This window comes from Sturnira hondurensis, unplaced genomic scaffold, assembly GCF_014824575.4.
Source record: "Sturnira hondurensis isolate 20B ecotype Veracruz unplaced genomic scaffold, ASM1482457v3 Scaffold0016098, whole genome shotgun sequence".
Lineage (NCBI taxonomy): Eukaryota > Metazoa > Chordata > Mammalia > Chiroptera > Phyllostomidae > Sturnira > Sturnira hondurensis.
In genome coordinates this window covers 937,164-964,190 of record NW_028088729.1, presented here as the reverse complement: position 1 = coordinate 964,190, position 27,027 = coordinate 937,164, and the positions used below count along the sequence as shown (strand labels likewise).

At 39.3% G+C, this 27,027-nt stretch overlaps 1 protein-coding gene across 1 annotated transcript; it reads right to left on the bottom strand.

Annotated features, from left to right (window-relative positions):
- Nucleotides 1-1,373: 1,373 nt before the first annotated feature.
- On the bottom strand, nt 1,374-11,689 carry DIPK2B (divergent protein kinase domain 2B). Its single transcript, XM_037065729.1, has 3 exons — nt 11,305-11,689; nt 3,037-3,301; nt 1,374-1,487 (listed from the first exon to the last, which is right to left on the bottom strand). The coding sequence occupies exons 1-3, from the start codon at nt 11,535-11,537 to the stop codon at nt 1,374-1,376; spliced, it is 612 nt and encodes a 203-aa protein (XP_036921624.1). The 5' UTR covers nt 11,538-11,689.
- Between the last annotated feature and the right edge of the window lie 15,338 nt (nt 11,690-27,027).

Genomic DNA, 27,027 nt, shown 5'->3' with positions numbered 1-27,027 from the left:
GCTAAAATGGAATGGCAATGACCTTGAGTTTGGTGGATGGAATAAGAATGGGGTTTGCCCAGAATTTCTAAAATATATGTTGATATTTCTCTGTCTTTTATAAGGAAATAAAATAATCTCTGGTGGGTGTGAGAAGATGGGCTAGGAGAGAGCCAAAGAAAAGTGAAAATGGTTATGGTTTTGGCTGTGTTTTAATAACGTGTTGCAAATAGTTGCATTTTTAGCAGAAATAAGCAAAGCTTGTGTAGCTACTTTTAGTACAAGATGACAAAATCGGTGGAGCAAGTTTTAGCACAAGAAACTGAAGAATGGGACCCTTTTATTACAATAATGTTGTGCCATCCATTTCTATGGTGATAGACTTTTAAAAAAATCTTCACATCTATAAGCTCATTGGCATGAATGAATCAGATAGAACAGGCACTATTCACTGCCATATGAGAAATAGAAAATTCAGGCACCCAGCACAGTGCCTGATGATAGCAGGCATTCAATGAGAGTTGTTAAATAAGTGAAGCAGAGTCATATCAAGTCAAAGAATGTGAGAGTTGGGCCCTGGCTGGTGTCGCTCAATAGATTGAGTGTTGGCCTGTGAATCAAATGGTTACCAGTTCAATTCTTGGTCTGGGGCACATGCCTGTGTTAGAGCCAGGTCCCTACTAGGGGGGAGGCACAAAAGCAACCACACATTGATGTTTCTCTCCCTCTCTTTCTCCCTCCCTTCTCCTCTCTAAAAATAAATAAAATCTTTTAAAAAACGTGAGGGCTGGAAGAGCATCCAGAAAGTCCTCCCCACAACCCATTCTTAGAGGAGGAATGTCGGGGCAGAGTAGGGAAGTCTTAGGCTTAAATACAAGGTTAATTGGTCAGTCAGTGGATGAAGAACCCAAGTCAATAGTCTGTGCTTTTCTCCCATACAGTGTCATCATAACATCCAGTATATTGCATTCTCTGGGTTTGTGTTTTTGTTTGTCCTCACCACTGGACCATATGCTTCTAGGGGTGAAGTTTGTGTCTGATTCATCTTGAGGGATATAGCACAGTTATTAAAACTTGCTGAACAGATGAACAGGATCTGTAAACTCTCTGCTTTTCCTGTGTCTCTGCTCCCTCTCATTCTGTCACAGCTTTTGGAGGCAGAGTCAGGACTCAACCACAGTTTCCAGGCTTTATAGATCTTGCTTATACCACAATGTGTACACTCATCAAGGTAGGAGGCACTAGGTGTCCCTGGAAGGTTGCTTCAGACCTCTGAGGATCTTGGGATAATCTTTCCTCACTATTTTATTATGGAAGGGTCTAGAAGATGAGGGAAATAGGGGGTTTTTCTTAGTTCAAAGTGTAAGATCAGTCTATATGCTTTCTGTAGGATTTCAAGTGTATCTTGCACACCAGGGAGTTCTGTCTTTTGCTATGTTGTCCATGTCTTGGATGGAAGTGTTCTGGAACCAGTGCCTTGGGGGATCTGTGCCTTTCAACATTGGGACCTGAAAATAATGGGGGCAGAATGATGTAATGGAATTTGCAGGGCATTCTCAAATAATTCCTGGTGTCATCTTGTTTTGCTCTTCCTGGGGACTTCTATTTGTTCCTGTTCACATATTTGAGGCAAAGCAGAGGAGGTCCCATAATGGTCCTTCTTATGCCTCCATAATAGTGTGGTAAGCCTGCAAATTGCAGGTGGCCAGTACCCAGGCTAGTGCATGGAGGGTCTGTCTACAGGCATGGAAAGAAAGGCATGCGGTTATTACACCTGGGTCGTGAAGCATAATTTAGGCTCTAGTGTCTGTCTTCTGTGTCCTGGTTCTGCCCAATGTTGAGCAGCCTCTCATGGCCTACTTCCTAGTTGAGCTTCCATTTCCTGTATCCCATATCAACTCCAAGACCCTTATGTTGGATCCTGCCTCCTCTCCAGCCTGTTAATGGCTTGGTTCTCTCTGACTCTTTCTCTCCCCACTCCATACCAGTGACATTCACAGACTACAGAGTGCAAAAGGACTACATTGGAAAGCTCAATGTCAGATGATGGCCATGTTACCAGCAACTCTACTCCTCCTGATTTCAAAGTAGTTTTCATACAACCTAAGAGCAAAGCCAGGTGGTCTTGTCATCTTGTTTGCTCTGTGTCCCTCATCTCCAAGAGGTCAAGAAAAGGTATGAGTTTTCAGAGGTCACTCAGGAAGTCTTAGGTGTCCAGGGGAAAGGGCTAGTAGCCATAGGAGTATGAGAAGCAGCCTTGGCATCTCTGCTGAGGGGAACAGTTCAAGTCCTCTAGCCTTATCAGGGCAGGGTGGTTAGGTGAGTCTCTTCCTTCCCATCTTTGCTGAAGGTGAGTCTCCCCAATCCTCTGAGGTGGCATCTACTGCCCAAGGGGGTTCAGTAGGATGTGTGAAGGTATAAGGCTGTGCTGGTCTGGATGAAGAAAGATGACATTTGAGATGATAGTGCAGGAGGGGACCAATGCAGTAATATATCATGACACAGGCAATGTGCTAAAGTTCTCAGGGCAACCTACTCATGGGAGTGCATGGGAGTTCTCCAGTGGGAAGAGGGAGATGTATTATGAAAGTCCACTTCTGTAATAACTGAGGCTTGGTTCTTTATGGAGGGTGATCAGTGAGGAAGCTGATTTTTACAGTGGTCTTTCTGGATGATGAAACGGGAGTTTCCCCCGGGCACTATCTGGGGGTTGGCAAAGGCCCCTTCGGAAGGTTATAGGTGAGCTAAGCCCTGTCAGGGAAGAGAGCTGGTGAGGGTAATTCTGTAGGTCTTCAGGTTATAAGAGGCAGTTAGGAACTTTTCCCCAAATAGTCACTGAGGGTCACATCAGAGAGAATTGAAGATGACAATAAAGGATCCTTGTAACTAAATCTTGTTTAGTTTCTTTTTTATCACAAGCCACTCTGTTCCATGACATTGTTTTGTCCCACTTTAGACAAACCACAACTTATTCTTCCTGGACTGAGCTGTAATATGAGAATAGATTCTGCCCCATCTCACCCCTCCTGTCTCCAGCCACATGATCAGCGCACTTACCTGCACCAGGTCTGGTGTGAGGCGCTTGGCCTGCAGCCATTTCTGGAACCTTCTTGTTTTCCTCAGGACATGCTCAATGCTGCATGTTTTGGGGGCTGCTGCAGAGGCACAGATTCTCTGGTCTGAGATTTCATTCTGGTGTTTGCTGATTAGCCTGCAGATCTCCACAAGACGCCAGGTTTTAGAATCATCTGAGTAATTCGCAGGGTAAGAAAGCAAGTAGTCCAGAGGCAGTTCAAGGTGGGAGGCCAGCCAGTTGTCAAACCTAGAAAAAGAGCCTTTTTAGGATCCACCTGGGAGATGGAGGGACGAATCAGGGGCCAAGCAGAAACTAGTCACAACACTGCCAGAGCCATGGCCAGCAGATCCTTGGGGGACAGTGAGACAAGGGATAATATCTGGTCTGATCCATTTCTCATTTTTAGACTGGGGTGTTACAAACTCTTTCTATGAAGACTTCTTCTGTTTCCTCAAACTCAGGCAAATTTATATGATGTTAGAATACATGCCACACACAAACTTTATTCTTAACATACCATCCCCACTTTACAGATGTGGAAACTAAAGCTCTTAGAGCTTAAGTACCTTGCCAAAGGTCAGACAATATGTTGCCAAACAGGGTTGCAAATCCAAGGCCCTATGTCAGGAAAACACATGATCTTTCCCCTTCCCTACCCTGGTTGCAGAAACAGCCCATCCTTTGACCAATAGCTGCATCTTGGAAGTGTAGTTCTTAAAAAGGCCTGAATTGGGGAAACCACTGACTTTCCACATCCAATCCCAAGCAGCCCCATCAATTTTGCTTTCAGTCCAAAGGTGTAGGTCATCAGTACCAACCAAGTCACAGGGAACAGTGACTGCTAAATGGCCACCAAATCCAAAGCCATCTGAAACCCATGAGGTATGTAATTTCACTGTAATGTCAGTATAATGTCAGTCTTTAATCCTCCCTAGGGCAGGAGAACTGGCCTATTACTGCCTATTACCATCATAAACCTCACCTTGACCTTTTTCTTCAGTCATTTCTCCAACTTTATGCAGACCTTTCCACTAAGAAAGAATGTAAAGCCCTGGCTGGTGTAGCTCAGTGGATTGAGTGCAGGCCTGAGAACCAAACAACTGCAGTTCAATTCCCAGTCAGGGCACATGCCTGGGTTGCAGGCCAGTTCCCAGCAGGGGACACATGAGAGGCAACCATACATTGATATTTCTCTCCCTCTCTCCTTTCCTTTCCCTCTAAAGATAAATAAATAAAATATTAAAAAAGAAAGAATGTTAAATCTTCTGATTTATGTATAAAAATTACTGAATTAACATTTACCTTCATTATTATTAATAATTGAGGGTCAGTAAAAATGAAAATTAGGTTTATAAGATACATTATACATTTAATTTAAATAAGCATCTTTAAATTCTTATTAATGAGTATTTTTTGATAGCTTCATGATAATAAATTTTGGAAGAATTAGCAATTTGATTAGCCCTAAACCCTACATTACTTTGTTTCCTCACTTATATGACACTGCTTTATCCTAAGAGACTGCAAGCTTTTCGAGGAAGTTGCTCTAGTGGAAACAGTTGATAAGTACCTTCTGCAATTCAGGACCACTCAAACTGCCATGGAAGTAGGTACAAAGAATTCTGTTCAAGAACGTTGCCACAAATTTCATTAAAAATGTGAAACACTGTGAACTTGCAATGAGTTAATTTTACTGGGATTTTTAGGACAACCATGGGAAATGATAATTTCTTCTGGGAGGATGAGGAAGGGCCTAGGTCTCTGAGGCAGGCCTGTCTGCCTGTTTTCTGCAGCTCTTCCTGCTCATAGAGGTTCACCTTCCTCCTCTCGTCCCTCCCCACACAAAGTACCTGTGACAATGGAATTACAACTAGGTGGCTATCTTAAATAATGATTATAGCAACACACATTTATGAAACACACATGCTAGCTTTTTTGTTAAATTCTTTCCATATACCAATTCAACTAAATCTTTCAACAAGCCTATGAGGTCAATACTTTTACTAACCATACAGATGAGGGAACTGAGGCACATAGAAGTTAAATATTTGCCCCAAATCACACAACCAGGAATTGGAAGAAGCAACATTCAAGGTTCCAAAGCTTGCAACTGTAGCCGTTTTTACATTGCTTATTCCTCTACCATCCATTTTACAAATTAGCTCTTGGGAATAGATTGGTGACAAATTAGCTCTTGGGAATAGCAGGTCCTTCAAAAATCATTTGGTCCCTGTTCCCTTACACATCATATATTGAGGATGAGGAAATTGAAGGCTATTTGTCTGATGAGTGAGCCATGGAAAATTAGTGGCAGAAGGGGACAGATCTCAGGGCTTCTTTTTTTTTTTTTTAAATATTTTATTTATTTATCTTTAGAGGGGAAGGGAAGGAGAGAGGAAGGAAACATCAATGTATGGTTGCTTCTCGTGCATCCCCTGCAGAGAACTGGCCCCTGCCGGAAACTGGCCTGCAACCCAAGCATGTGCCCTGACTGGGAATCGAACCGCGATAGACTGGTTCGCAGGCCCGCGCTCAATCCACTGAGCTACACCAGCCAGGGCTCAGGGCTTCTTATTTTCCATTTGGTGGGGGTGGTATGAGGAGGAACTTCCTGCTTTGTGGGACAAGCTCATTGTCTTTTTTTTCTGTTCCCACCTCATGAGGAAGCTATGCTGAGAGGACAGCTCTGACTTGGTAGGTAACCTATAATAAATGGTGCATGTTTAGCAGTGGCTCAAGACGTCCCATAAGGATCAATTCAGGACAAACAAGTTTACAAGCCCTATTTCTCCCTCATTCAAAATGGTAATAAGTTTATGGAACTGAAGGAGAAAATGTATATTCCTAAGACTTTGATTACCTACTTTACTACGTAGAAGAAGTCAGTGAGAAAATGGGCCCTGCTTTTTACTCACTGGACTATATTCATTTTATTCATTTGAACTTTTTATTCATTTTTATTCCACTCTAAAACATGTTAATATCCTGGAATCTGGAAAACCACAAAACACAGGCAGCATTAAATCCTTCTTCTGAACTGAGATCATGGGCATGTTTGAAGTGAGGCTGACCAAGTCCTCATTGGATTGAAGTATGAAAAAGTAGGGCCAAGTTTTCAGAACTGGAAGGCAGGGTGGGTGTGTGGGGGAGAGCAACAGCACTGAAAGAGGAGGATAAAATACCCTCTTCTTTTTAAAATTTTATTTATTTTTATTTTTATAGAGAGGGGAAGGGAAGGAGAGAGGGAGAGAAACATCAATGTGTGGTTGTGTCTTCCATATCCCCTACTGGGGACTTGGCCCATAACCCAGGTATGTGCCCTGACTGGGAATTGACCCAGCAACCCTTTGGTTCGCAGGCCTGTGCTCAATCCACTGAATTACACCAGCCAGGGCAAAATACCCTCTTCTGTTGTATACTTCTCATGCTTGCATCTAGTCAAAGACTAATTCTGTAGACATGCCTTCCTAAATATTGCTTGCTTCTCTTCCCTCTTCTCTATCTTTTAGCTTTACACAGAACCCTTAAAATATTCTGCATTTTCCCCAAAGCTCCCAGGCACAGTTCATACTTCTTAGAGCAGTTTATAATGCTTTTTCTAGGCCCATCTCCTGTTACTCTCCTTACAAGATTGCTTTGGTCTCACCAAACCAGTCACCATTCTTGGCTAAGCCACATCATTTTGGGCCTCTGTGCCTCCACTTACCTTGCCATGTGCTAATATCTTTGTCTAAGACACTTTCTTCCTCTTTCTCTATGGGACAATTCCTAACCAAGCCTTTAAAAATCAGACAGGTAGCATCTCTTATGATTCTCACTCCTTCATCTCCTAGTTGAGAATAAATTTTCCTCCCATATGCTCTCATGATATCCTATGCATTTTCTATAGTTATCACACTCTGCTTTAACCATTTGTTTATGTCTCTGCCTTTCCAATAGAAAGTAATCCCTTCAGTACCCAGTAGAATGCTTAATACCAAGTTAGTGCTGCATACATTTTAGTTGGGTTGATGGATGGATGGATGAATGGGTGTTTGGATATACATATGGATAAGTGAGTAGAGGGATACATGGAGGGCTAGAAGGATAGGATGCACAGGGTGATAGTTGGATGGAAGAATGCATGGAAGGATGCTTGGGTGAGTGGGTGGATGGATGGATATGTGCATGTATGGATGGTTGATTGAATGTGTAGATGGATCCTTTTGCCATAAGCTCTGGGCCCTCCCAACACCTTGAATTGATTTGAGGAAGTGAATTAGAATGATAATTACTCATCTTCTGGAGTGAAGGAGACTGGCAAGGGCAAGGGAGAAAGGAAGGAAAATTCAAGCCTAATGATTTACTTGTTTTAATGTGAGCTCTCTACTACTCAGAAGTATTTAGACGTTCTTTACAAATTTGGGTTTGAGAGTGTGGATGTAAGTCCAAGTGGATATAGTAAAAAAGGTGAGGTAAGCCATGTGTCCTAGGAAGAGCGTAGGGATCCCTATGAGTGATTCTGATCAGAAATACTGCCACTAAGTACTCCTCCCCTTCCCTTCTTTTAACCTGCACATACACAATACTGATCAATCAGATCCTGGTAGATGTTGCCCCTTGGTGTGATCACTTAGGATTTTGCATATAGGTATATTTTCAGTAGAAAGTATGTAAATCAGTTTTATTTATTTTTAACTTCCCTTAACTTTTTCATTCAAAATTTGAAAGTCAACATGGAATGCATGGGAAAATTGATACTAAAAACATTCAAAGGTCAATGGTTGAGTATGGAAAGCATCAGATCCATTATTAACATTCTTGCCAAAAAAGATAAGGGAAAAATAAAAGGTGACATTCATCTACTAATAATTTGTCTTCAGCCTACCCAGCTGTCCTAGGAAGCTTATTCTCCATTTGTTGCTGAACAAAAAGCATTGTCTAATCCTTAGTGAAGACCAGGCATGCGGTATTAATGCTTGCCTGATTACAGCATTTCAGCCAAATGTCTGAGAGATCTGGATAGGTTTCCTCCTAAGGTATCATCATAATAATTTTTAAAAGTGGAGAGGTGTTTGGATATTTAAACAAGAACATGATAAACAGATATACCATTAGAAAGAGAGGCAAAGTATGAGAACTTGTAGGCAGTTTAGGAAAGAAGAAACACAAATGGCAAATAAGCCTGAAAAAAGAAAAGGACCCAATGCAGGAGAAATACAGCATAAAATAGTAACATTAAATATTTGTGAATGTGCAAGAAGTGAGCTCTATAGGTAGAAGTCTTCATTTGGATATCTATCATATATATTTCTGGATTTCAAAAAATATAGGACTTTTTGGATTTATATGATAGATAGATTTTAGGACCTTGTCATAGGAATTAATCACTGATATGTACAAAGGTCTAACTACAGGAATGGTCAACACAGCACTATTTATAATACTGAAAAGTGAAAAAAACCTAGTTGTCTCACAATAGTGGTTTAGTTAAATAAACTTTGGTTGGTTGATACAATTGAATATCATGAAGCCACTCCAAATCAAACTGTGGAAAGGTGTTTCCAAAATATTGTTAGATAAAAGTTTACAAAAGAGTACACATAATATGGTCACATTTCATTGGGAAAATTTTGTCCATATTAGGAAAAAAGGTGACAAGCATGATATACACCAAAATGTTAACAAATGGGTGATCTCTTGGTGGAAAAATTATGTGTGGTTTTCATTTTGTGGTTTCTTTAAGCAATATTTCCTAAAATTCTAAATAAACAGGTATTACTTTCAAAACAAGAAAAATGTTATTTATAATATAGAGAAAAGGACTATAAACAAGTCCACACCCCAGATCCACTGACTTTCTCTCTCTGCTCTTTCTGTGATAAAGAACATGCATTCTTCACTTGAAGAGCTCTAAACCCCAACCTGCCCCGCCTGGTGCTTTCCTGCTTGCATCAACACACTTCCCTTTTAGGCACACATGGAAAATGAATTCTGAGGGAGCTTAAGTCATATCCTGAACTTGAATGGCACACAAACTTATTTGGGGAAATGCTTCCTGAATATGGCCAATACCTGCCTGGTGAGAAGAACTTCATTTACCAGCTGGTGAAGAGTCAACTGTAAGATTCATTTACTCTTTGTTTATTTATTTGGAGGAGGATGTGAACCTCGAGCTCTTCCTTCATTGAATCCCTTAATTTCTTTCCCTTCTGTCTTTAAATGTGTCCATATTCTCACTGCCTCCTTTCTCCAAGGAATCAGCCCCACTTTACTTGTGTCCTTGGTCTTCTCCATCCCATTTCTTAGGTAGGAAATCTTGACCACTTTCTGTATCTCCATCTTTACTTCCTCTCACATTGGTCGAGTTGGAAACAAAATAACTCTCCAGCTGAACCTACTAGCGTCCTTTCTGTCCTGCTTTGTTACCAGTGACCTTTCTTCTGGTCTAAGAGAGCTAGTCTGACAGCCCCTGCCAGTGCCACGGGTATACCCTGCACACTTCTTTCCATAAAGTCTTCTCAAAACACAAGTGTCATCTTGTCTCTGCCCCACTTAACTTCCTCAACATTACTTGCAATAGAGTTTCCCCAATTTTGTGGGAGGGTGGGTATGAGGTTGCGTTTAACTTTCAAAATGCCTTAAAAAAGGTCTAATAAGGAAAGTCCACATCAACCCCATTCAATAGCTCTCATCTTGCAAAGGAAATTCAAACTTTGATTGATATTTTCTATTTGGTATTTCTGTTTAGTAACTTAGTTGAATAATCAAATATGCCTTTGGTTAATATGACTGGAAATAAAATTACTGTAAATCAATGCTTTTTGTTTAGTCACCAAATCTTATATACCTGTGGTAGTCCTTGGGATTGGGCTGAGGAGAAGAGGCCTATTACAAAGGGTCTTTAGTATTGAAAAGGCTGGGAATCGCTTGTCCACAGGTTAAGATCCTAATTCCTGGGCACAGTACTCAAAGCTTCCTGCACCATGTGACTCTTCCAAACTTTCTCTTTCTGCCATGCCTCCACATATACCCAATGCTCCAGTCACTAAGAATTTTTCACCTCTTCCCATTCCTCTGGGTCTTTGCTTAAGTTGGTTCTTCTACCTTGAGCTTTTCCCCTCCCACTAAATTTCATCTCATCCTTTAAGACCTTGCTCAGAATGCATTCCCCTGGAGAAACATTTCCCCAGTCCCCAGTTGGAATTAATATACCTTTCCTTGAGTTCCCAGAGGTCCCCTACACTTCATTTCTGGTCTGCAACAGACCAGGCCTTATTACTGTTATTTGTAACACAGCTTTCTCCTCCTAAAACCTTTGAGGGAAATGACAGGTAGCAATGTTGCTGCAGCACCTGCTGGGTCTTGGCCATGTTAAAGGCTCATTGATTAATGTGTTCACAGGTTTGAATTTCAGAGTGTGGTCCCATTTTCTGTTGACAGTCATGTGCATTACAAATTACTAAACCTGAGTTTCTTCCTGACCAAGGCAACATCCACCAACAGAAAACTGGTTTAGAAACTTTGGAGCAAACCACACTGCCTTGAATCCCATATCCGCCACTTATCAGATGGTGACCTTGAGCAAGTCATTTAATCTTGGTATGTCTTAGTTCACTATCTGAATGAGTGAAAATAACTCCCAGGATGGTTGTGAGGAGTAAATAAAAATAACTGTAAAATGTCTGTCACATAGTAGACTTTTTATGAATTTTATTTTCCTTCCTCTATGAGAAGTGAACTTGGTTAGTGCCATAGTCCCAGACAACTCCATTCACAAAAAAGAAAACTTTAGTCCTGGTTGGGGTGACTCAGTGAACTGAGTGCTGGCCTTCAAGCTAAAAGTTTACCAGTTTTATTCCCAGGCAAGCACATGCCTGGGTTACAAGCCAGGTCCCTGGTTGGGGGTGTGCAATAGGCAACTGATTGATGTTTCTCTTACACATCGAGGTTTCGCTCACTTTCTCCTTCCCTTCCCCTCTCTCTAAAAACAAACAAACAAACAAATAAACAAATAATTCTTTAAAAAAGAAAACTTGAAGCTCTCATTTCATAAGGATACTTTGGATTTAGCATTTAAGGCTGTAATTTGGCTTCACAACTTATCCCCTTCTCCACCCCAATTTCAACCCATCACTACTATGATTAAATGGCTTTGCTTCAGCTCCTGTCTATAAATTACATCCTGGCTCATTTTCAACAAACTCCTGGACACCTTTACATCATGGGAACACAATTTTGCCCCTCAGTTATCTGATTGAAATTCTGACCTTATTTCTTCTTTAAAAAACTTCTTGCAAATAGATGTTCCAATGCAGGCATTGCATTTATCAAGGCCGAGGAAAGTCCTTCCAAAATTGTAGCTGGTTCTGACTTTGGGCACCAGAGAAGGAGAAGGAGGAGCTGACGAGGAGACAGAACAGCTCAGGGCAGAGACCCAAAGCAGCAGGGCTGGCCAGCCCAGGCAGGGAGCAGCAGCCTCAGGGCCCAGCCCGGACTCCATCAGGGCCCAGGACTCCAGCTGCAGCCTTCAGCTGTCTGCTCAGGGCTGTGCTGAGGCAGGTCTTGGCAAAAGAAAGGGGGCTGGCTTTAGGGTGTTGACCCCATTCCAGCCTCCCAGATTTCTGCTTGAGGATGCTTGGGGCTAATGAGGCTGGGGAGAAGATGAGGAAGTACATGGAGGATGCTGATAACACCGTTTCCAGAGTTACTCTTCCTTTGCCTGTGGTGGCTGCTGCAGGGTGGGAGGATCTGACTGGCAGATTTTGGAAAGGACAATGATTAAGGCTTCCCTGTGCAGTCCTTTTGACAAACACGGGATATCCTGGCTGAGCAGGAAAGTCCATGCAGGATGTATATCCGACCTAGGTTCCACCTGGGAGTTTCAGAGGACCCAGAGGAACTCTGCCTTCACTGTTTTAATTCTGGATCTCTGTGTCCCTGTGTGTGTGCACACACATGCACATACACACCAATTTTCCCTCAGTGGATAATTTGGTCTGCCTCTCGACCAAACATTCCTCTTTCATTTGGACAATATTTTGGATGTGAAATAACTAGAAGTCAGTTTACTGGCCATTATGTAGCACATTTAACACTTATTTGAACAGCAAAGGATCTGCTGCTTAAGGAATAGAAAAACTCCAGTTAGTACATGCTTCAGTTCCTCTTTTTCATCAGAGAAGTAGAGCAGAGAAGAAACTTGGTGGCTTCTGGTTGGATGAGGGGAACACAAAAAGATCTCAATGAGTGAACCCAGCCGTGTTCAACTCCTGGAGCCCCATGCCTGAAAGTCCCTCCTCCTTTTACCACCCTGCCTCACTTCTCAGTAGATAACCTGATTTGGTGAGATTCGCCTTCTTCCTTACACCTAGATAAGGTCCATAGCATGGAGTAGACAGGACTGCTAATTTAGGAATAGAGAAAGCCTATGAGGACCAAATCAGGAAAGTCATGTTTAGGCCTGGAGAAGGAAAGAGGAAGGAAAGAGGAAGGAAAGAGGGGGACAGGGATGGCTTCAGAAGAATTGGGGAATTTTGCTAAAGATTAGTAGGAAGAAGAGGATAATGGCAGTTTTCTGGTAGTTAAGCATGTGTTTACTAGCCAACTGTGTATCCTCCTCAGTCAAATGTCTGATGGTGTTTGTTTTTTATTGCTGTCTTGTGAGAATTCTTTGTACATTCACTAGTCCTTTGTTAGATATGTGGCTTGCAAATATTTTTCTCCCAGATGGCGACTTGTTGTTCATTTCTTAACAGGGTCATTCTCAGAATAAAAGTTTTTTATTTTGATAAAGTCCAATTTGTCTATTTTTCTTTATATGGACCATGCTTTTAGTATCAGGTGTAAGAATTCTTTGCCTAATTCTAAGTCTCAAGGGCTTTCTCCTATAGTTTCTCATGCTATAAATGTTTTATAGTTTTTATTTATTTTATTTATTTATCTTTAGAGAGGAAGGAAAGGAGAGGAGGAGATAAATATCAATGTATGGTTGCCTCTTGTGAGTCCCCTGCTGGGAACTGGCCTGCAACCCAGGCATGTGCCCTGACTGGGAATCGAACCGAGATCGTGTGGTTCGCAGGCCCGAGCTCAATCCACTGAGATACATCAGCCAGGTGTTTTATAGTTTTGTATTTTATATTTAAGTCCATGGTCCATTTTGAATTAATTTTTATATAAGATGTCATTAGGTCAGGGTTCATATTTATGCTGATGGAAGGCCAACTGCTACAGCACCATTTGTTGAAAAGACTATCCTTCCATTGAATTGGTTTTGCACATTTGTCAAAAATCAGTTGTCTGTACTTGTATGTGGATATGTTTGGGTTTTCTATTCTGTTCCATTGTTTTATGTGCTTATTCCTCTGTCAACAACACACCACAATCTTAATAATTATAGTTGTAAAACTAGTGTTGAAACTGAGTACAGTGATTTCTCCCACTTCTTTTTCAAAACTATTTTAGTGTTTTGAGTTCATTTGCCTTTTCATAAAAATTTTATTTTATTTCTTTAAATTACATTTTATTGATTATGTTATTACAGTTCTTCCAATATTTCCCCCTTTGCCTCTCTCCACCCAGCACCTCCTACTCCCTCAGGCAATCCCCACACCATTGTTCATGTCCATGGGTCATGCATATAAGTTCTTTAGCTACTCCATTTCCTATACTGCATCTTATACCCTTATGCCTATTATTTAACTACAAATTTCTACTTCTTAATCCCTTCACCCCCTCACTCATTCCCCCACAACCCCCTCCCATCTGGCAAACATCAAAATATTCTCTATATTCATGATTCTGTCTGTTTTTCTTGTTTGCTTACTTTGGTTTTTAGATTCAATTGTTGATAGACTTGGGTGGGGTTTTTTTTTTCATTTTATTGTTCATAGTGTTGGTCTTGTTTTTCTTAAATAAGTTCCTTCAACATTTCATATTATAATGGTTTGATGATGATGAACTTTGTTAGTTTTTTCTTGTCTAGAAAGTTCTTTATCTGCCTTTTGAGTCTAAATGATAGCTTTGCTGGGTATAGCAACCTTGGATGTAGGTCCCTGCTTTTCATGACTTTGAAAATTTCTTGCCAATCTCTCTAGCCTGCAAATTTCCTTTTAAGAAACCAGCTGACAGTCTTATGAGAACTCTCCTGTATGTAACTAACTTCTTTCTCTTGCTGCTTTTAAGATTCTCTCTTTATCTGTAACCTCTGGCATGTTAATTACAATGTGTCTTGGAGTCAGCCTCTTTACAAATTGCTTTAAACCTGCATATCAGTTTGGGGAGAGTTGACCTCTTTACTAGGTTGAGTCTTCCAATTCACAAACATAGTAATTCTCTCCATTTATTTAGATCTTTGATTTCTTTTGTCAGTGCATTTTTAATAGTTTTTAGCACCTAAGTTCTATACATGTTTATTTAGATTTATTCTTGCATATTTCATAATTGAGAAATTGTAAATGGTGTTTTGTTTTAAATTTTGTGTCTCTGTAGTCATTGCTAATATGTAGAGATACAACTGGATGTTGTGTATCTTGTATTCTGTGACCTCGATGAATTGACTTATGAGTTCTAAGAATTTTTTGTAGATTTATTATCATTTTATATGAATATTATTTCATCATTTGCAAATAAGGAGTTTTATTTCTTTCTTTCCAATCTCTATCCATTTTTTTTCTTGGCTCATTGAGCTGGCTTGGATTTTCAGCTCTGTGTTGAATAATAGCTGTGAGAGCAGATATCCTTTTCATGTGTATTACTATCTTGTGGAGGCTGTAAAAAACGACCACAAACTTGGTTGGCCAGAGCAACAGAAATCTCTCACAATTCTGAAGGCCAGAAGTGTGAAATCAGTTTCACTGAACTGAAATCAGGGTGTTGGCAGGACTATGCCCTCTCTAGAGCTATTAGAATAGAATCTGTTTCTTGCCTCTTCCAGCTTCTAGTGGCTGTTGGTATTCTTTGGCTTGTGGCCCTATAACTCCAATTTCTAAGACCAGCATCTTCACATCTCTCTCTACATCATCTTCACATTATGTTCTCCTGTGTCTTGTCAAATCTCTCTTTGCTCTCCTTTTATAGCTATCATGTGATTACATTTATAGCCCACTCAGAGAATCCAGGATAATCTGTTCATCTCAAGACCCTTAAATTAATTACATCTGCAACATCTTTGTTATATAAGATAACATTTATAGGTTCTGTATATTTGTACCTCATATCTTTAGGAGCTATTATTTGACCCACTATAGTCTTCCCTCTGCCCCCCAAACAAAATATCCATCCCATACAAAATATATTCACCCATTCCAACATTCTTAAAACCTTCAACCTATTATAGCATCAATTATTATTTTTAACGCTTTTCACTGATACTTTAATTGGAATTTCATTTGACCTTTAAATTAATTGGGGAAGAATTGATATCTATATGAGATCTACCCAGACAAAGTCCAGCCATTGTATAATAAGAATGGTTTGTGTGACATCAATGTAACCTAGCAGACAAGGAGAATGGGCTGGAATGCATATGCATGAACAATAATGACTTCACTGTACTAGTTAGTGAGGGCAGTAGACACACATGAGTGAGCATGTGTAGTGTATGATCATCATATTCAAAATGATTGAGTGAATAGAACAAAAATATGCATCAAATTCTGTGTTAAGCTTGAATATTCCCATGTGGAAACTATTCAGATAATTCAGAAGGATGTAGCTATGGGCGACTTCATCATGACGACATGCCCACTCATGCATTATGTTTTCTGCAGAGCTTTTTGGCAAAATATCAAATCAGTCACATGACTCAGTCTCCCTACAGCCCAGAGTTGGCACTGTGAACCTTCTGCCTTTTCCCAAAACTAAAATCATCTTTGAAAGGGGAGAGATTTCAGACCATTGATGAGATTCAGGAAAATATGATGGGGCAGCTGATGGTGACTGGGAGAACTATGTGAGGTCCCAAGGTGCCTACTTTGAAGGGGACTGAGGTGTCATTGTCCTATGTACAATGTTTCTTGTATCATGTATCTTGAATAAATGTCTCTATCTTTTTATAGTACATGACTGGGTACTTTCCAGACAAAACCTATAAAAGTATTGTCATCTAGAAATACCATATTATCTCACTTATATGTAGGATCTAAAAAAATCTCATAGATACAGAGAACAAACTGGTGGTGGTTGCCAGGGTTAGGGAGTGGGCAAAATTAATGAAAAGGTCAAAAGGTACAAACTTCCTGTTATAAAATAAATGTCATCAGGATGCAATACACAGCATGGGGACTGTAGTTGATACTACTGTATTGAATATTTGAAAGTTGCTAAGAAAGTAGATTTTAAAAGTTTCTATCACAAGAAAAAATTGTAAATATGTATGGTGATGAATGATAACTAGACATTGTGGTGATCATTTCATAATATATGGAAATATTGAATCATTATATTGTACACCTGAAACTTATATAGTTAAACCTCAAAAACATTCAGTAAAAGTATGAAAACATGCATTGGTAATGAAAAAGCACCAAATTTAGGGTAGAGAATGCTTTTGAATGAGGGAAGGGATCAACCAAACCTATAGTGGCAGCATCAGTATACTCATATATCTCTAATATCACTAAAATATATGAAGCAAATAAAGCAAAATATAATCATTCACAAAGAAAAAATAAAATAAATAAAAGTTTGTCATCTAAGAAAATGCTGGGTTTGGGGACAATAAAATGTTATTCCAACAATTTTTTGGAGTTTTGAATATAATTTTTTAGATTGATGTTAATTTTATTCTTGGTTATTTTAAGTTTTAATGATTATTATTTTATTGGGATGCTTCAATTTTGTTATCAAACTGATAAGTGCATATTTTCTTTATAATGGACTCTCCTGTATAACTGGAGAATTAGTTTGGCCAGTGTTTTGTTAAGATTGATTTTCTTAAAGTTTCCAAGTTTGCCATCATAAGGCAATAAATTGGTTTCCTCCTTTACAGTAGTTGTAGCTCTTATTTCTGTTTTATATATTATTACCTTTGTCAGAACTCCTAGAGTCATATTAAAATTAATATTGGAGAGTGAAATTGTTTTGTTTCTTCTATTTATAGTAATATCTCTCATTTTTTGAATTAAGTAAGTTGAGTATAGAATTAATTGGGTTGAAATAAAAGTACTTATCCTATAAAGTAATAGCTGTTAGTTATTTGGGGTCATAGACTCTTTTGAGCATCTGATGACAGTTTTATATATTTTATTTCCAGAAAATGCTTGAAGACACACACAATTTTGCACACAATTTCATGGGATCACAACTCTCCTTAATTATTATCATAGAAGATAATAGTTAAGAACTGTTAAGACTGACAGTGGAAGGTGGTGGCCAAGTAGGTGGAAGCCAAGTCCACTTGCTCTTGCACTTAACTCTGATACTTAGCTGATCTTCTAAAAAATAAAGTGAATAATCAACAGAATCTTAACTGGTATGAAGTTTGGAAGTCAGAGTATAGAAGATACTTCAAAACAGGTGATATTTTTATAGGTGGATGGGGAAAATCCCCTAGCATGGTACCAGCAGCTATGGTACCTGCAGCCATGGTGCCTGCAGTCTGTAAGCCTTGTCAGAGATAGCAACTTAGCAGCTTCCTCCCCTCCCAGGGCAGGAAATACCCAGACCCAGGATGGGAACAACTTGGTTACACAAAATTGTTAGGGAGGACCAGGCTATATACACACACAGTTAGCAGCACACTCAATGCTGCAGTGGCAAACGCCAACCAGGAAAGTGCAAGAGAATGAGATAGCTACTATCAGTGCCTAAATGTAGTGGAGGTGAAGAGCTGTGGCTGGTGATAACTGTGATAGACTCTTGACTTTTTGGAGAGGTGTCATGTACAAACAGCTGGACAGTGACTCAGCACTGCAGTGGAGTGCCCAGAAAGATTTCTTTCAAAGGGGAGTTGAGACATGCTGAGCAACTGTGCAGCTGCTCTGCCAACAAGGACAAAGGATTGAGGGCACAATTTCCTCCCACTTAATACAGCTGGGCAGGTTGATCAAAAAGATGCAATGTGAGGTGATTTCTCAGCCCCAACTCAGTGTAGCTGCATAGAGTGGAGAATGTGGGCCACATGTGCTGTGAAGGCAGTGGGCTGGGAACAATGCACCTGAGATTATTTAAAGCCAGACTGAGTCCCCTGCCTTGGTGAAACCATTGGAAAGGGAAGGTTGTGCCCATCCCCTACTTCCTTCAGGAATGGGGAAAGATCTCTAAAACTGGTGCAGCAGGCTTAACAATACTGCAGGGGGCACTTCCACAGGAGAAAGACAGCAGGAGGAAATCCTAAAAGGGCCCATCTTGAAGTCCTCACAGGGAGACAAAGAACACTGGGTCCTAAGGCCCAATTTCTCTGAGGCCATCAAAGCAGGCAGTTCAGAAAGTGATGCAAGAAAGGCAATTCAGGACTCTGCCCATCCTTGGCTCACACACAGAGCTGCCATCTACACCAAGCAGGAGAGAGCTGACACTCTTACACAGATTTCCCCCCGCCCCTTGAAATGTACCACTATTTAATCAGTAACTAAACATTATTGGAAATAAGATGGGAAAGACTAAGATGGGTTGGATAGGAGCAGGGGTAAGGCAACCACAGTTTTTCCAGAATACTAAACAGAGCCTCCCAAGGGAGACAGAAGACCACCCTCTCAATTTCAACAGAAGCTCTCTAGAGGCAGATGAAGGAGATACAGGCAGTGTTGCCAGAAGTGGAGGACTCACCTTAAACTGTTAAGCTTTATCACCTTAAATTGATAAAAAACTAGAGATGGGTCCAGAAAGAAGTCAGAAGGTGAACACTCATTTCAATTACTTTAGCCTTCATATGTTCCTCTAATTTGTGACTAAAATCAACCAGTTCTGTGAACATCCTGATCACCAGTGTTTTGAACTGTGCATCTGAGAGGTTCGCTACTTCTTGGTTGCTTAGAGTTATCGGATCTGGGGTCTTGAGTTCCTGAAATGAAGGGAAATGCACAGGAAACCAATAGTGATGGAAAGGAAACTGGGACTCAGATCAATGGAGTGGACCAGAAGGAAGAAAGAAATGACCAAACAGAAAAATGTGAAGTAACAAGAATTCAAAAAAATGAGGAGAGGCTTAGGAACCTCCAGGACATCTTTAAACGTTCCAACATCCGAATTATAGGGGCACCAGAAGGGGAAGAGGAACAGCCATGAGTGGAAAACTTATTTGAACAAATAATAAAGGAGAACTTCCCCAGTCTGGCAAAGGAAATACACTTCCAGGAAATCCAGGAAGCTCAGAGAGTCCCAAAGAAGTTGGACCCAGGAAGGAACACACCAAGGCACATCATAATTAAATTAGCCAAGATTAAAATGAAGGAGAGAATTCTAGAAGCAGCAAGAGATAAGGGGACAGTCACTTGCAAAGGGGTGCCCACCAGACTGTCAGCTGATTTCTCCAAAGAGACCTTCCAGGCAAGAAGGGGCTGGAAAGAAGTATTCCAAGTCATGAAATCCAAAGACCTACATCCAAGATTGCTCTATCCAGCAAAGCTTTCATTTAGAATGGAAGGGCAGATAAAGTGCTTCTCAGATAAGATCAAATTCAAGGAGTTCATCATCACCAAGCCCTTATTATATGAGATGTTAAAGGGACTTATCTAAGAAAAAGAAGATAAAACATATGAACAGTGAAAGGACAGCAAACACACAGTTATTAACAACCACACCTAAAACAAAAGCAAACCAAGAGGACAGCTAGATCAGGAGAGGAACCATAGAAATGAAGATCACATGGAGGGTTAGCAACTGGGGAGTGGGAGAGGAGAAGAGGGGAGAAGGTAAAGAAAATAAGTAGCATAGATAGTAGGTAGAAAACAGATATGGGGGAGGGCAAGAATAGTAGGGGAAATATAGAATCTGAAGAACTTGAGACACGTGGTCATAAACTAAAGGTGGGAATGGTGGGAGAGGGGGTGTGCAGGGTGGAGGGGAATGAAGGGGGGAATAGAACAACTGTAATTGTAAAATTAATAAAATGTATTTAAAAAAGGTGAACACTCAACAGCTGAGATGAATTTCACCTCACTGTTCCTCAGGATTTGCACGTTTTTCTCTTTCCTTTCCCGCCCTTTCACATAGCCTTTTAATATTTCTTTTTGTTCTTTAATTGTATCCCAACTAATTACTGCTCTTGGTCTTTTATTTTTTATTCAGATTATATATTTTTCATATTATTGTTATTTCAAATCCCACATAGCCCCTTTCCTTGGTCTTGCTCCATTTCGCCTTCTTCCCAACCTTTCTTATTGTTGTAAACTTTAGCTTCTCCCACATTACATCATGACCGTATTCTTTCCTCTTACTATTTCTGATCCAACTATCCTGCAAAAGCATTCTTCCTTCCTTAAGTCAGCTCACATTCTCCCCCCTTCTTGTAATAGTCTCATTTCCTTTCCACCTTTATAAATTTTGGCTAATTGGGCAAGGATGTCACAGTTATTGCTCTTTTTCTCCAACAGTATTTCTGTTTGTTTATACTTCAGATCCCATAGGATATGCTCCCCTATCCTACTTCATTTTGTTTTCCTCCTTCTCTTGATCAGTTGAGTTAAGAACTTTATTTTAACTTTTTCTCTTTTTTTCCCTTTCTTGGCCTGGGTTCTGTTCCTTACTCTTATTAGTTTTCCTCCCCTAGCCTTTAAAAGTCATTTTTTTCTGTACTGTAGACTTCTCGTATTCACTTTTCTTTTCTGTATGATATCTTATTCCCTTTCCATCTTTATTATATTCACTCAACTATTGTGATTGACTCTGCTGTGATTTTTCTGCAATTTTGGTTCCATTGGTTCAACACCTCTTTAATTTTACTTCAAACTTCATAGTATATTTTTTCCTTTTATTACTCCATTTTTACCATCACATTTCCCTGTTTTACTTACATTTTAAATTTTATTCTCTCTCTTTCTTTACCTCATTTCTGTTCTCTACTCTTATTATTTCTCCTCCCTCTACTCACTCAAAATAATTTATCCCTCTTTTAGTCATATCATATTCCCTTTTCATATCTTACAATATTCTTAATCATTCTCCAACTTGGTTAATCTCTGCTCAATTGCTGTTGATATTGCCAAATCTTACAGAACTCCTACCACAGAAGTCCACCCTTCAAAGACAGGCAAACAAAGCAGAGCATTGTGAGACACAGAAACAAACAAAAAGAATCACCTAAAATGGGGAGACAAAGAAAAATCTCCCAATAGAATGGAATGGAGTAATCCCTAGAAAAAGAACTATATGAATTGAGGCAAGCAATCCATCAGACATATATTTCAAAAACATGGTTATAGCCCTGGTTGGTATGGCTCAGTGGACTGAGTGCTGGCCTGTGAACCAACGGTTCACTGGTTTGATTCCCATTAAGGGCACATGCCTGCATTGCAGGCCTGGTTGGAGGCATGTGAGAGAAAACTGAGCAGTGTGTCTCTTACACATTGATGTTTCTCTCCCTCTCATTCTTCCTCCCTTCTCCCCCGTCTAAAGGTAGATAAATAAAATCTTTAAAAAAAACCATGGTTATAAGGATGCTCAAGGGACCAGTGACAACTGCAAACAACTGAGTGGGAACTACAACAGCATGAAAAAGGAAATAGAAACTATAAAAAAGAACCAGGAATAAATGAATAATACAATATCTAAATAAAAAATAAACTAGAAGGAATTAAAATCAGACTGGATGAAACAGAAGACTGAATCAGCAAGCTGGACGACAAGTTAAAAAGAAACACCAAGGCAGAGCAACAAAACAAAAAAATACTCAAAAAGAATGAGAATAGTTTAAGGGAACTTCAGGAATACATGAAATGACACAACATTCATATCATAGGAATAGAAAAAGGAGAAGAAATACGGCAAAGGATAGAAAACCTGTCTGAAAAAATAATGACAGAAAACTTACCTATCTTGGTAAGAGGAAAAGTCATATAAGTTCTGGAAGCACAGAAGATCTAAATCAAGATAAACCCAAAGAGTCCCACTGCCAGGACACACCATAATTAAAATGCCGAATTTTAAAGACAAAGAGAAAATCTTCAAGGCAGCAAGGGAGAAACAGCAAGTAACATACAAGGGAGCTCCAATAAGGCTATCAGCAGATTTCTCAACAGAAACACTACAAGGCAAAAGGGACCAGAACAAAATATTCCAGATAATGAAAAATAAGGACCTACAACCAAGACTAGTCTATCCAGCAAAGATCTCACTTAAAATAGATGGCTAAATAAAGAAATTCCCAGACAAAAGAAGGCTAAAAGAGTATTTCTCCTCCAAGCCACCACTGCAAAAGATACTCATGGGACTGCTATAAAAAGAAGAGAGAGACAGAGGGAGAGGGACAGAGAAAGAGATAGTGAGAGAGCAATAGAGAGAGTAAGAGAGAGAAAGAGAAACACAGGTATAGAAAAATGGCAATAAATAAGTGCCTATCAATAATAACCTTAAATGTAAATGAATTAAATGCTCCAATCAAAATACATAAGGTAACTGAATGGAAAAAAAGCATGCCCTGCATATTTGCTCTATACAAGAGACTCTCCCAGAAAAAATGACCTACACAGTCTGAAAGCGAAGGGATGAAAAAAAATCCCAAGCAAATGCACATAAAAAGAAGTCAGGTAGCAATACTTACATCAGACAAAAGAGATTTCAAAACAAAGCCCATAAAAAGACACAGAGAATGACATTTCATAATAATTAAGGGAAGTAGCCATCAAGAAGATATAAACATTGTAAACATATATGCACCCAATACAGGAGCACCCAAATTTATACGGAAAATCTTGGTGAACTTCAAGAAAGACAGACAGCAGCACACTCATCCTAGGGGATTTTAACATTCCACTGTCAACAATGGATAGATCTTCCGAACAAAATATTAACAAGGATATTGCGGCATTTAACAATGCCCTAGATTAAATGAACCTAATGGATATATGTGGAACCTTTCATCCCAAAGGAGCAAAATACACATCCTTTCAAATGCACATGGGACATTTTCAAAGATAGACCATATGATGAGACACAAAACGAGCCTCAACAAATTCAAGAAAATTGAAATCATATCAAGCATCTTCTCAGACCACAGGGGCCTGAAACTACAAACTAAGCTCAAGGAAAAAATTCAAAAGCACTCAAACTCACGGAGATTGAATAGCATGCTATTAAACAATGAATGGGTTAAGAATGAGATCAAGGAAGAAATAAAAACATTTCTGGAAACAAGTGAAAATGAACTCACAACAACCCAAAACTTATGGGACACAGCGAAGGCAGTCCTGAGAGAGAAGTTCATAGTGATACAGATTTACCAAAAAAAGAAATATTTCAAATGAACGACCTAACCCTACACCTACAAGAACTGGAGGAACATCAACAAACAAAGCCTAGAGCAAGTAGAAGGAAGTAAATAGCCAAGATCAGAGCAGAATTAAACAACATAAAGACTAAAAGAACAATTCTAGTGATCAATAAACCCAGGAGCTAGTTCTTTGAAAAGATAAACGAACTTGACAAACCTTTAAGCAGACTCATCAAGAAAAAAGATAAAGAATCCAAATAAATAAAATCAGAAATGAAAGAGGAGCAATTACAACTGATACCACAGAAATACAAAGGATTGTAAGAAATTACTATGAACAACTATATGCCAAGAAATTTGAAAACCTGGGTGAAATGGACAAATTGGTAGAAAAATATATTCTTCCAAAACTGAATCAAGAAGAAGCAGAAAGCTTGACTGTTCAAGCTATCTTGAAAGCTTTCACCAATAACAGCTGGTGAAATTGAAGCAGTAATCAAAAACTCCCGACACACAAAAGCCTAGGCCAGATGGTTTCACAGAAGAATTCTACAAAGCATTTAAGGAAGAGCTAATCCCTATCCTTCTCAGACTATCCAAAAAATCCAAGAGAAGGGAAGACTCTCAAACTCTTTATGAGGCCAGCATCAACCTAATCCCCAAACCAGACAAAGACACAACAAAGAAAGAAAACTACAGGCCAATATCACTGATGAACATAGGTGCTAAAATCCTCAACAAAATATTGGCAAACCTCATCTAGTAATACATTAAAAAGAGCATACACCGTGATCAAGTGATATTCTTCTCAGAGAAGCAGGAATGATACAATATATGCAAATCAATAAGCCTAATACATCACATAAACAAAAGCAAAGACAAAAATCACATGATCATATCAATAGATGTAGAAAAAGCATTTGATAAGGTACAACACCCATTTATGATAAAAGCACTCAGCAAAGTGGGAGTAAAGGGAGCATTCCTCAACATAATAAAGGCCATATATGAAAGACCTACAGGCAACATATTTTGGTGTGCTTACTCTTGGAACCAGCCATTATGCTATTAGGAAATTCAAAGTAGCCCATGAAGAGAGACCACATGGAGAGCTGTGGAGAGAACTTCTGAATGACAACCCAGCTAAGATTCTAGCCAATAGCCAAGTCACCCCTAGCTTTTGAGTTTTCCCAGTGCAGACTCCAGATATTGGGGAGCAGAGATAAGCTGTCTCTGCTGTCATCTGTCCAAACACCTCACATACAGACTTCATGAGAAGAACAAAATATTTTTTATTTACATTGCCATGTTTGAAGAAGTTTGTTATGCAAGATTGGTAGTGACTGGATCAAGAATTGTTTCCTGAGGTTCAAAATCTGAAGAAGAGATGCAATCCTCTTGTAGAGAAGTATCATGATAAGTAGGGTAACCAACCACCCTGCTTGCCTGTGGCAGAACAGTTTCCTGGGATGTGGGACTTTCAGTGCTAAATCCCAGAAGGTCCTTGGTCAAATTGGGATGAGTTGTTCATCTGAATTGAGGATTAAGTCCTTTCAGAAAGGAATGATCAGTGTTGGAGATGGGTCTTCCCAGGGATTGTAGTCTTTTTCTCTCAGCTTTATTGAGATAATTGTGTAATTTTAAGGTATACAATATAATGATTTGATACACATATATACTGCCAAATGTCGACCACAATAAGGTTAGTTAACATACCCTTTACCTCACATAATTATAACTTTTTGTGTGTGTGGTGAGAACATTTATTTACTCTCTTAGCAACTTTCAAGTGTACAATACAGTATTATTAACTGTAATCACTGTGCTGTACATTACATCCTTGAAATTTACACCTCTTATAACTGGAAATTTGTACCGTTTGACCAACAACTCATTTTCCTCACCTTTATTTTTAAAAATTACAAAAAGTGCATTTGGAGCTTTATTTGTGTGATGGAAAACATTAAAAACTTCTTAACACCTAGGGATTAAGAATCTGGGTTGGAGATGAGAAGGCAAGTAAGAAAAGGGAAGAATTTAAGGATGCATTTCTGTTCTAAGGGTGTAATTTTCATAGGACAGAAATCCTTCCATGTGCTCATTTCTTAGGAGGTTGTCACTTGCCTGAGCAGGGCTGAGAATAGGGTGATGCAGATGAAGCACTCATCCAGGGTACAGCATTTAAAGGGGTGACAAAATACTTAACAACCCAGATCTTAATGCAATATTAAAAAAATCAAGTTGGTAAACTATAGCCCACATGCCAGCTTACTGTTATAAATAAAGAACCAGGGTCACAGTTAGGCTGAGGCAAGTGAGGTAAAGTTGGATCCTGTCTTTGTGCAAAATATTGCTATTTTTTTATCATGGATTTTTTGCATTAATTTTGATTTTTGACATTTTTTCCAAAGAAGACATGTAAATGGCGAACAAGTACATGAAAATACGCTTAACATCATCAATCATCAGGGAAATGCAAATTAAATCAAACATTACCTGATACCTGTTAGAATAGCTATTATCAAAAAGACAAGAAATAACAAGTGTTAGAGAGGATGTGGAGAAAAGGGAACCCTTGTGCACTGTTGGTGGGAATGCAGACTGATGCAGCCACTATACAAAACAGTATGGAGTTACCTAAAAAAAAATAAAACTACCATATAATTCAACTCTGGGTAGTTATCCTGAAGAAAATGAAATACTAACTACCTCTATGATTTTCTGAACCAATATCACCCCAATAAATTAAATAAAAAAGATATATACACTTCCAAGTTTATTGCAGCATTATTTGTAATACTCAAGATATGAAAACAACATAAATGTTCATTGACAGATGAATGGATAAAGAAATTGTGATATATATACACAATGGAATATTATTCAGCCACAAAAATGATAAAACCTTACCATTTGCAACAATATGGATGGACCTTGAGGGCATTATGCTAAGTGAAATCAGTCAGGGAAAGACAAACACAGTATGGTCTCTCTTATATGTGGAATCTAAAAACAAAAAAAAGTCAACTAAACTTATAGCTACACAAAACAGATTGATAGTTGCCAGACATGGGGGTAAGGGTAGAAGGTGGGATAAATGGGTAAACTTAAAAAAAATTAAATAAATTGATTAATTTATAATAATAAAAAGTCAGGCTAGTAGTTATTCTTGGGGAAGTACAGATTTTGGGGAATGTTTGGAGGTGTAAAAATATTGAATTAAGATATTATTGACCTTAATTGCTGAGATTTTTGCTGCTCCCTTAAATTTTGTGACCAAAGTGATTGCCTCACTTTCCTGAGTCTAGTCTCCCCTGATACCCTACCCTTGTTTTTATATTGTTTATCAAGTAGCTTGGTTTTATTCAGAAAGCCCCATTTCTTCACTGTAGAGAAATGCTGTTGGTGGCCCTCTTGAAGCCCTCAGATTCCCACTTGCTGGTGTAAGATGCCTCTCCCCTACCTTCTATGTGCTTTAATGCTGAAGGCCTGTACCTGAAACATTCTTCAGAGGCCTCCTTCGGGCTACTGGGGCCAGAGTGCCTGAAGATTTATATTCCTTGGGTGACCTTCAGCCAGAGTCTGACCAATGCAGAAGTACAAAAACCCAGCTAGCTTGCCCCCA

Coding starts and splice junctions, on each gene's coding strand:
- DIPK2B (XM_037065729.1), bottom strand. CDS start 11,537: ATGGAGTCCGGGCTGGGCCCTGAGGCTGCTGCTCCCTGCCTGGGCTGG. Junction 3,302..11,304: donor TTTTTTAAAGAAGAAATAAG/GTCAGAATTTCA, acceptor CTCTTTTTCTAG/GTTTGACAACTGGCTGGCCT. Junction 1,488..3,036: donor TCACACCAGACCTGGTGCAG/GTAAGTGCGCTG, acceptor CATTATTTTCAG/GTCCCAATGTTGAAAGGCAC.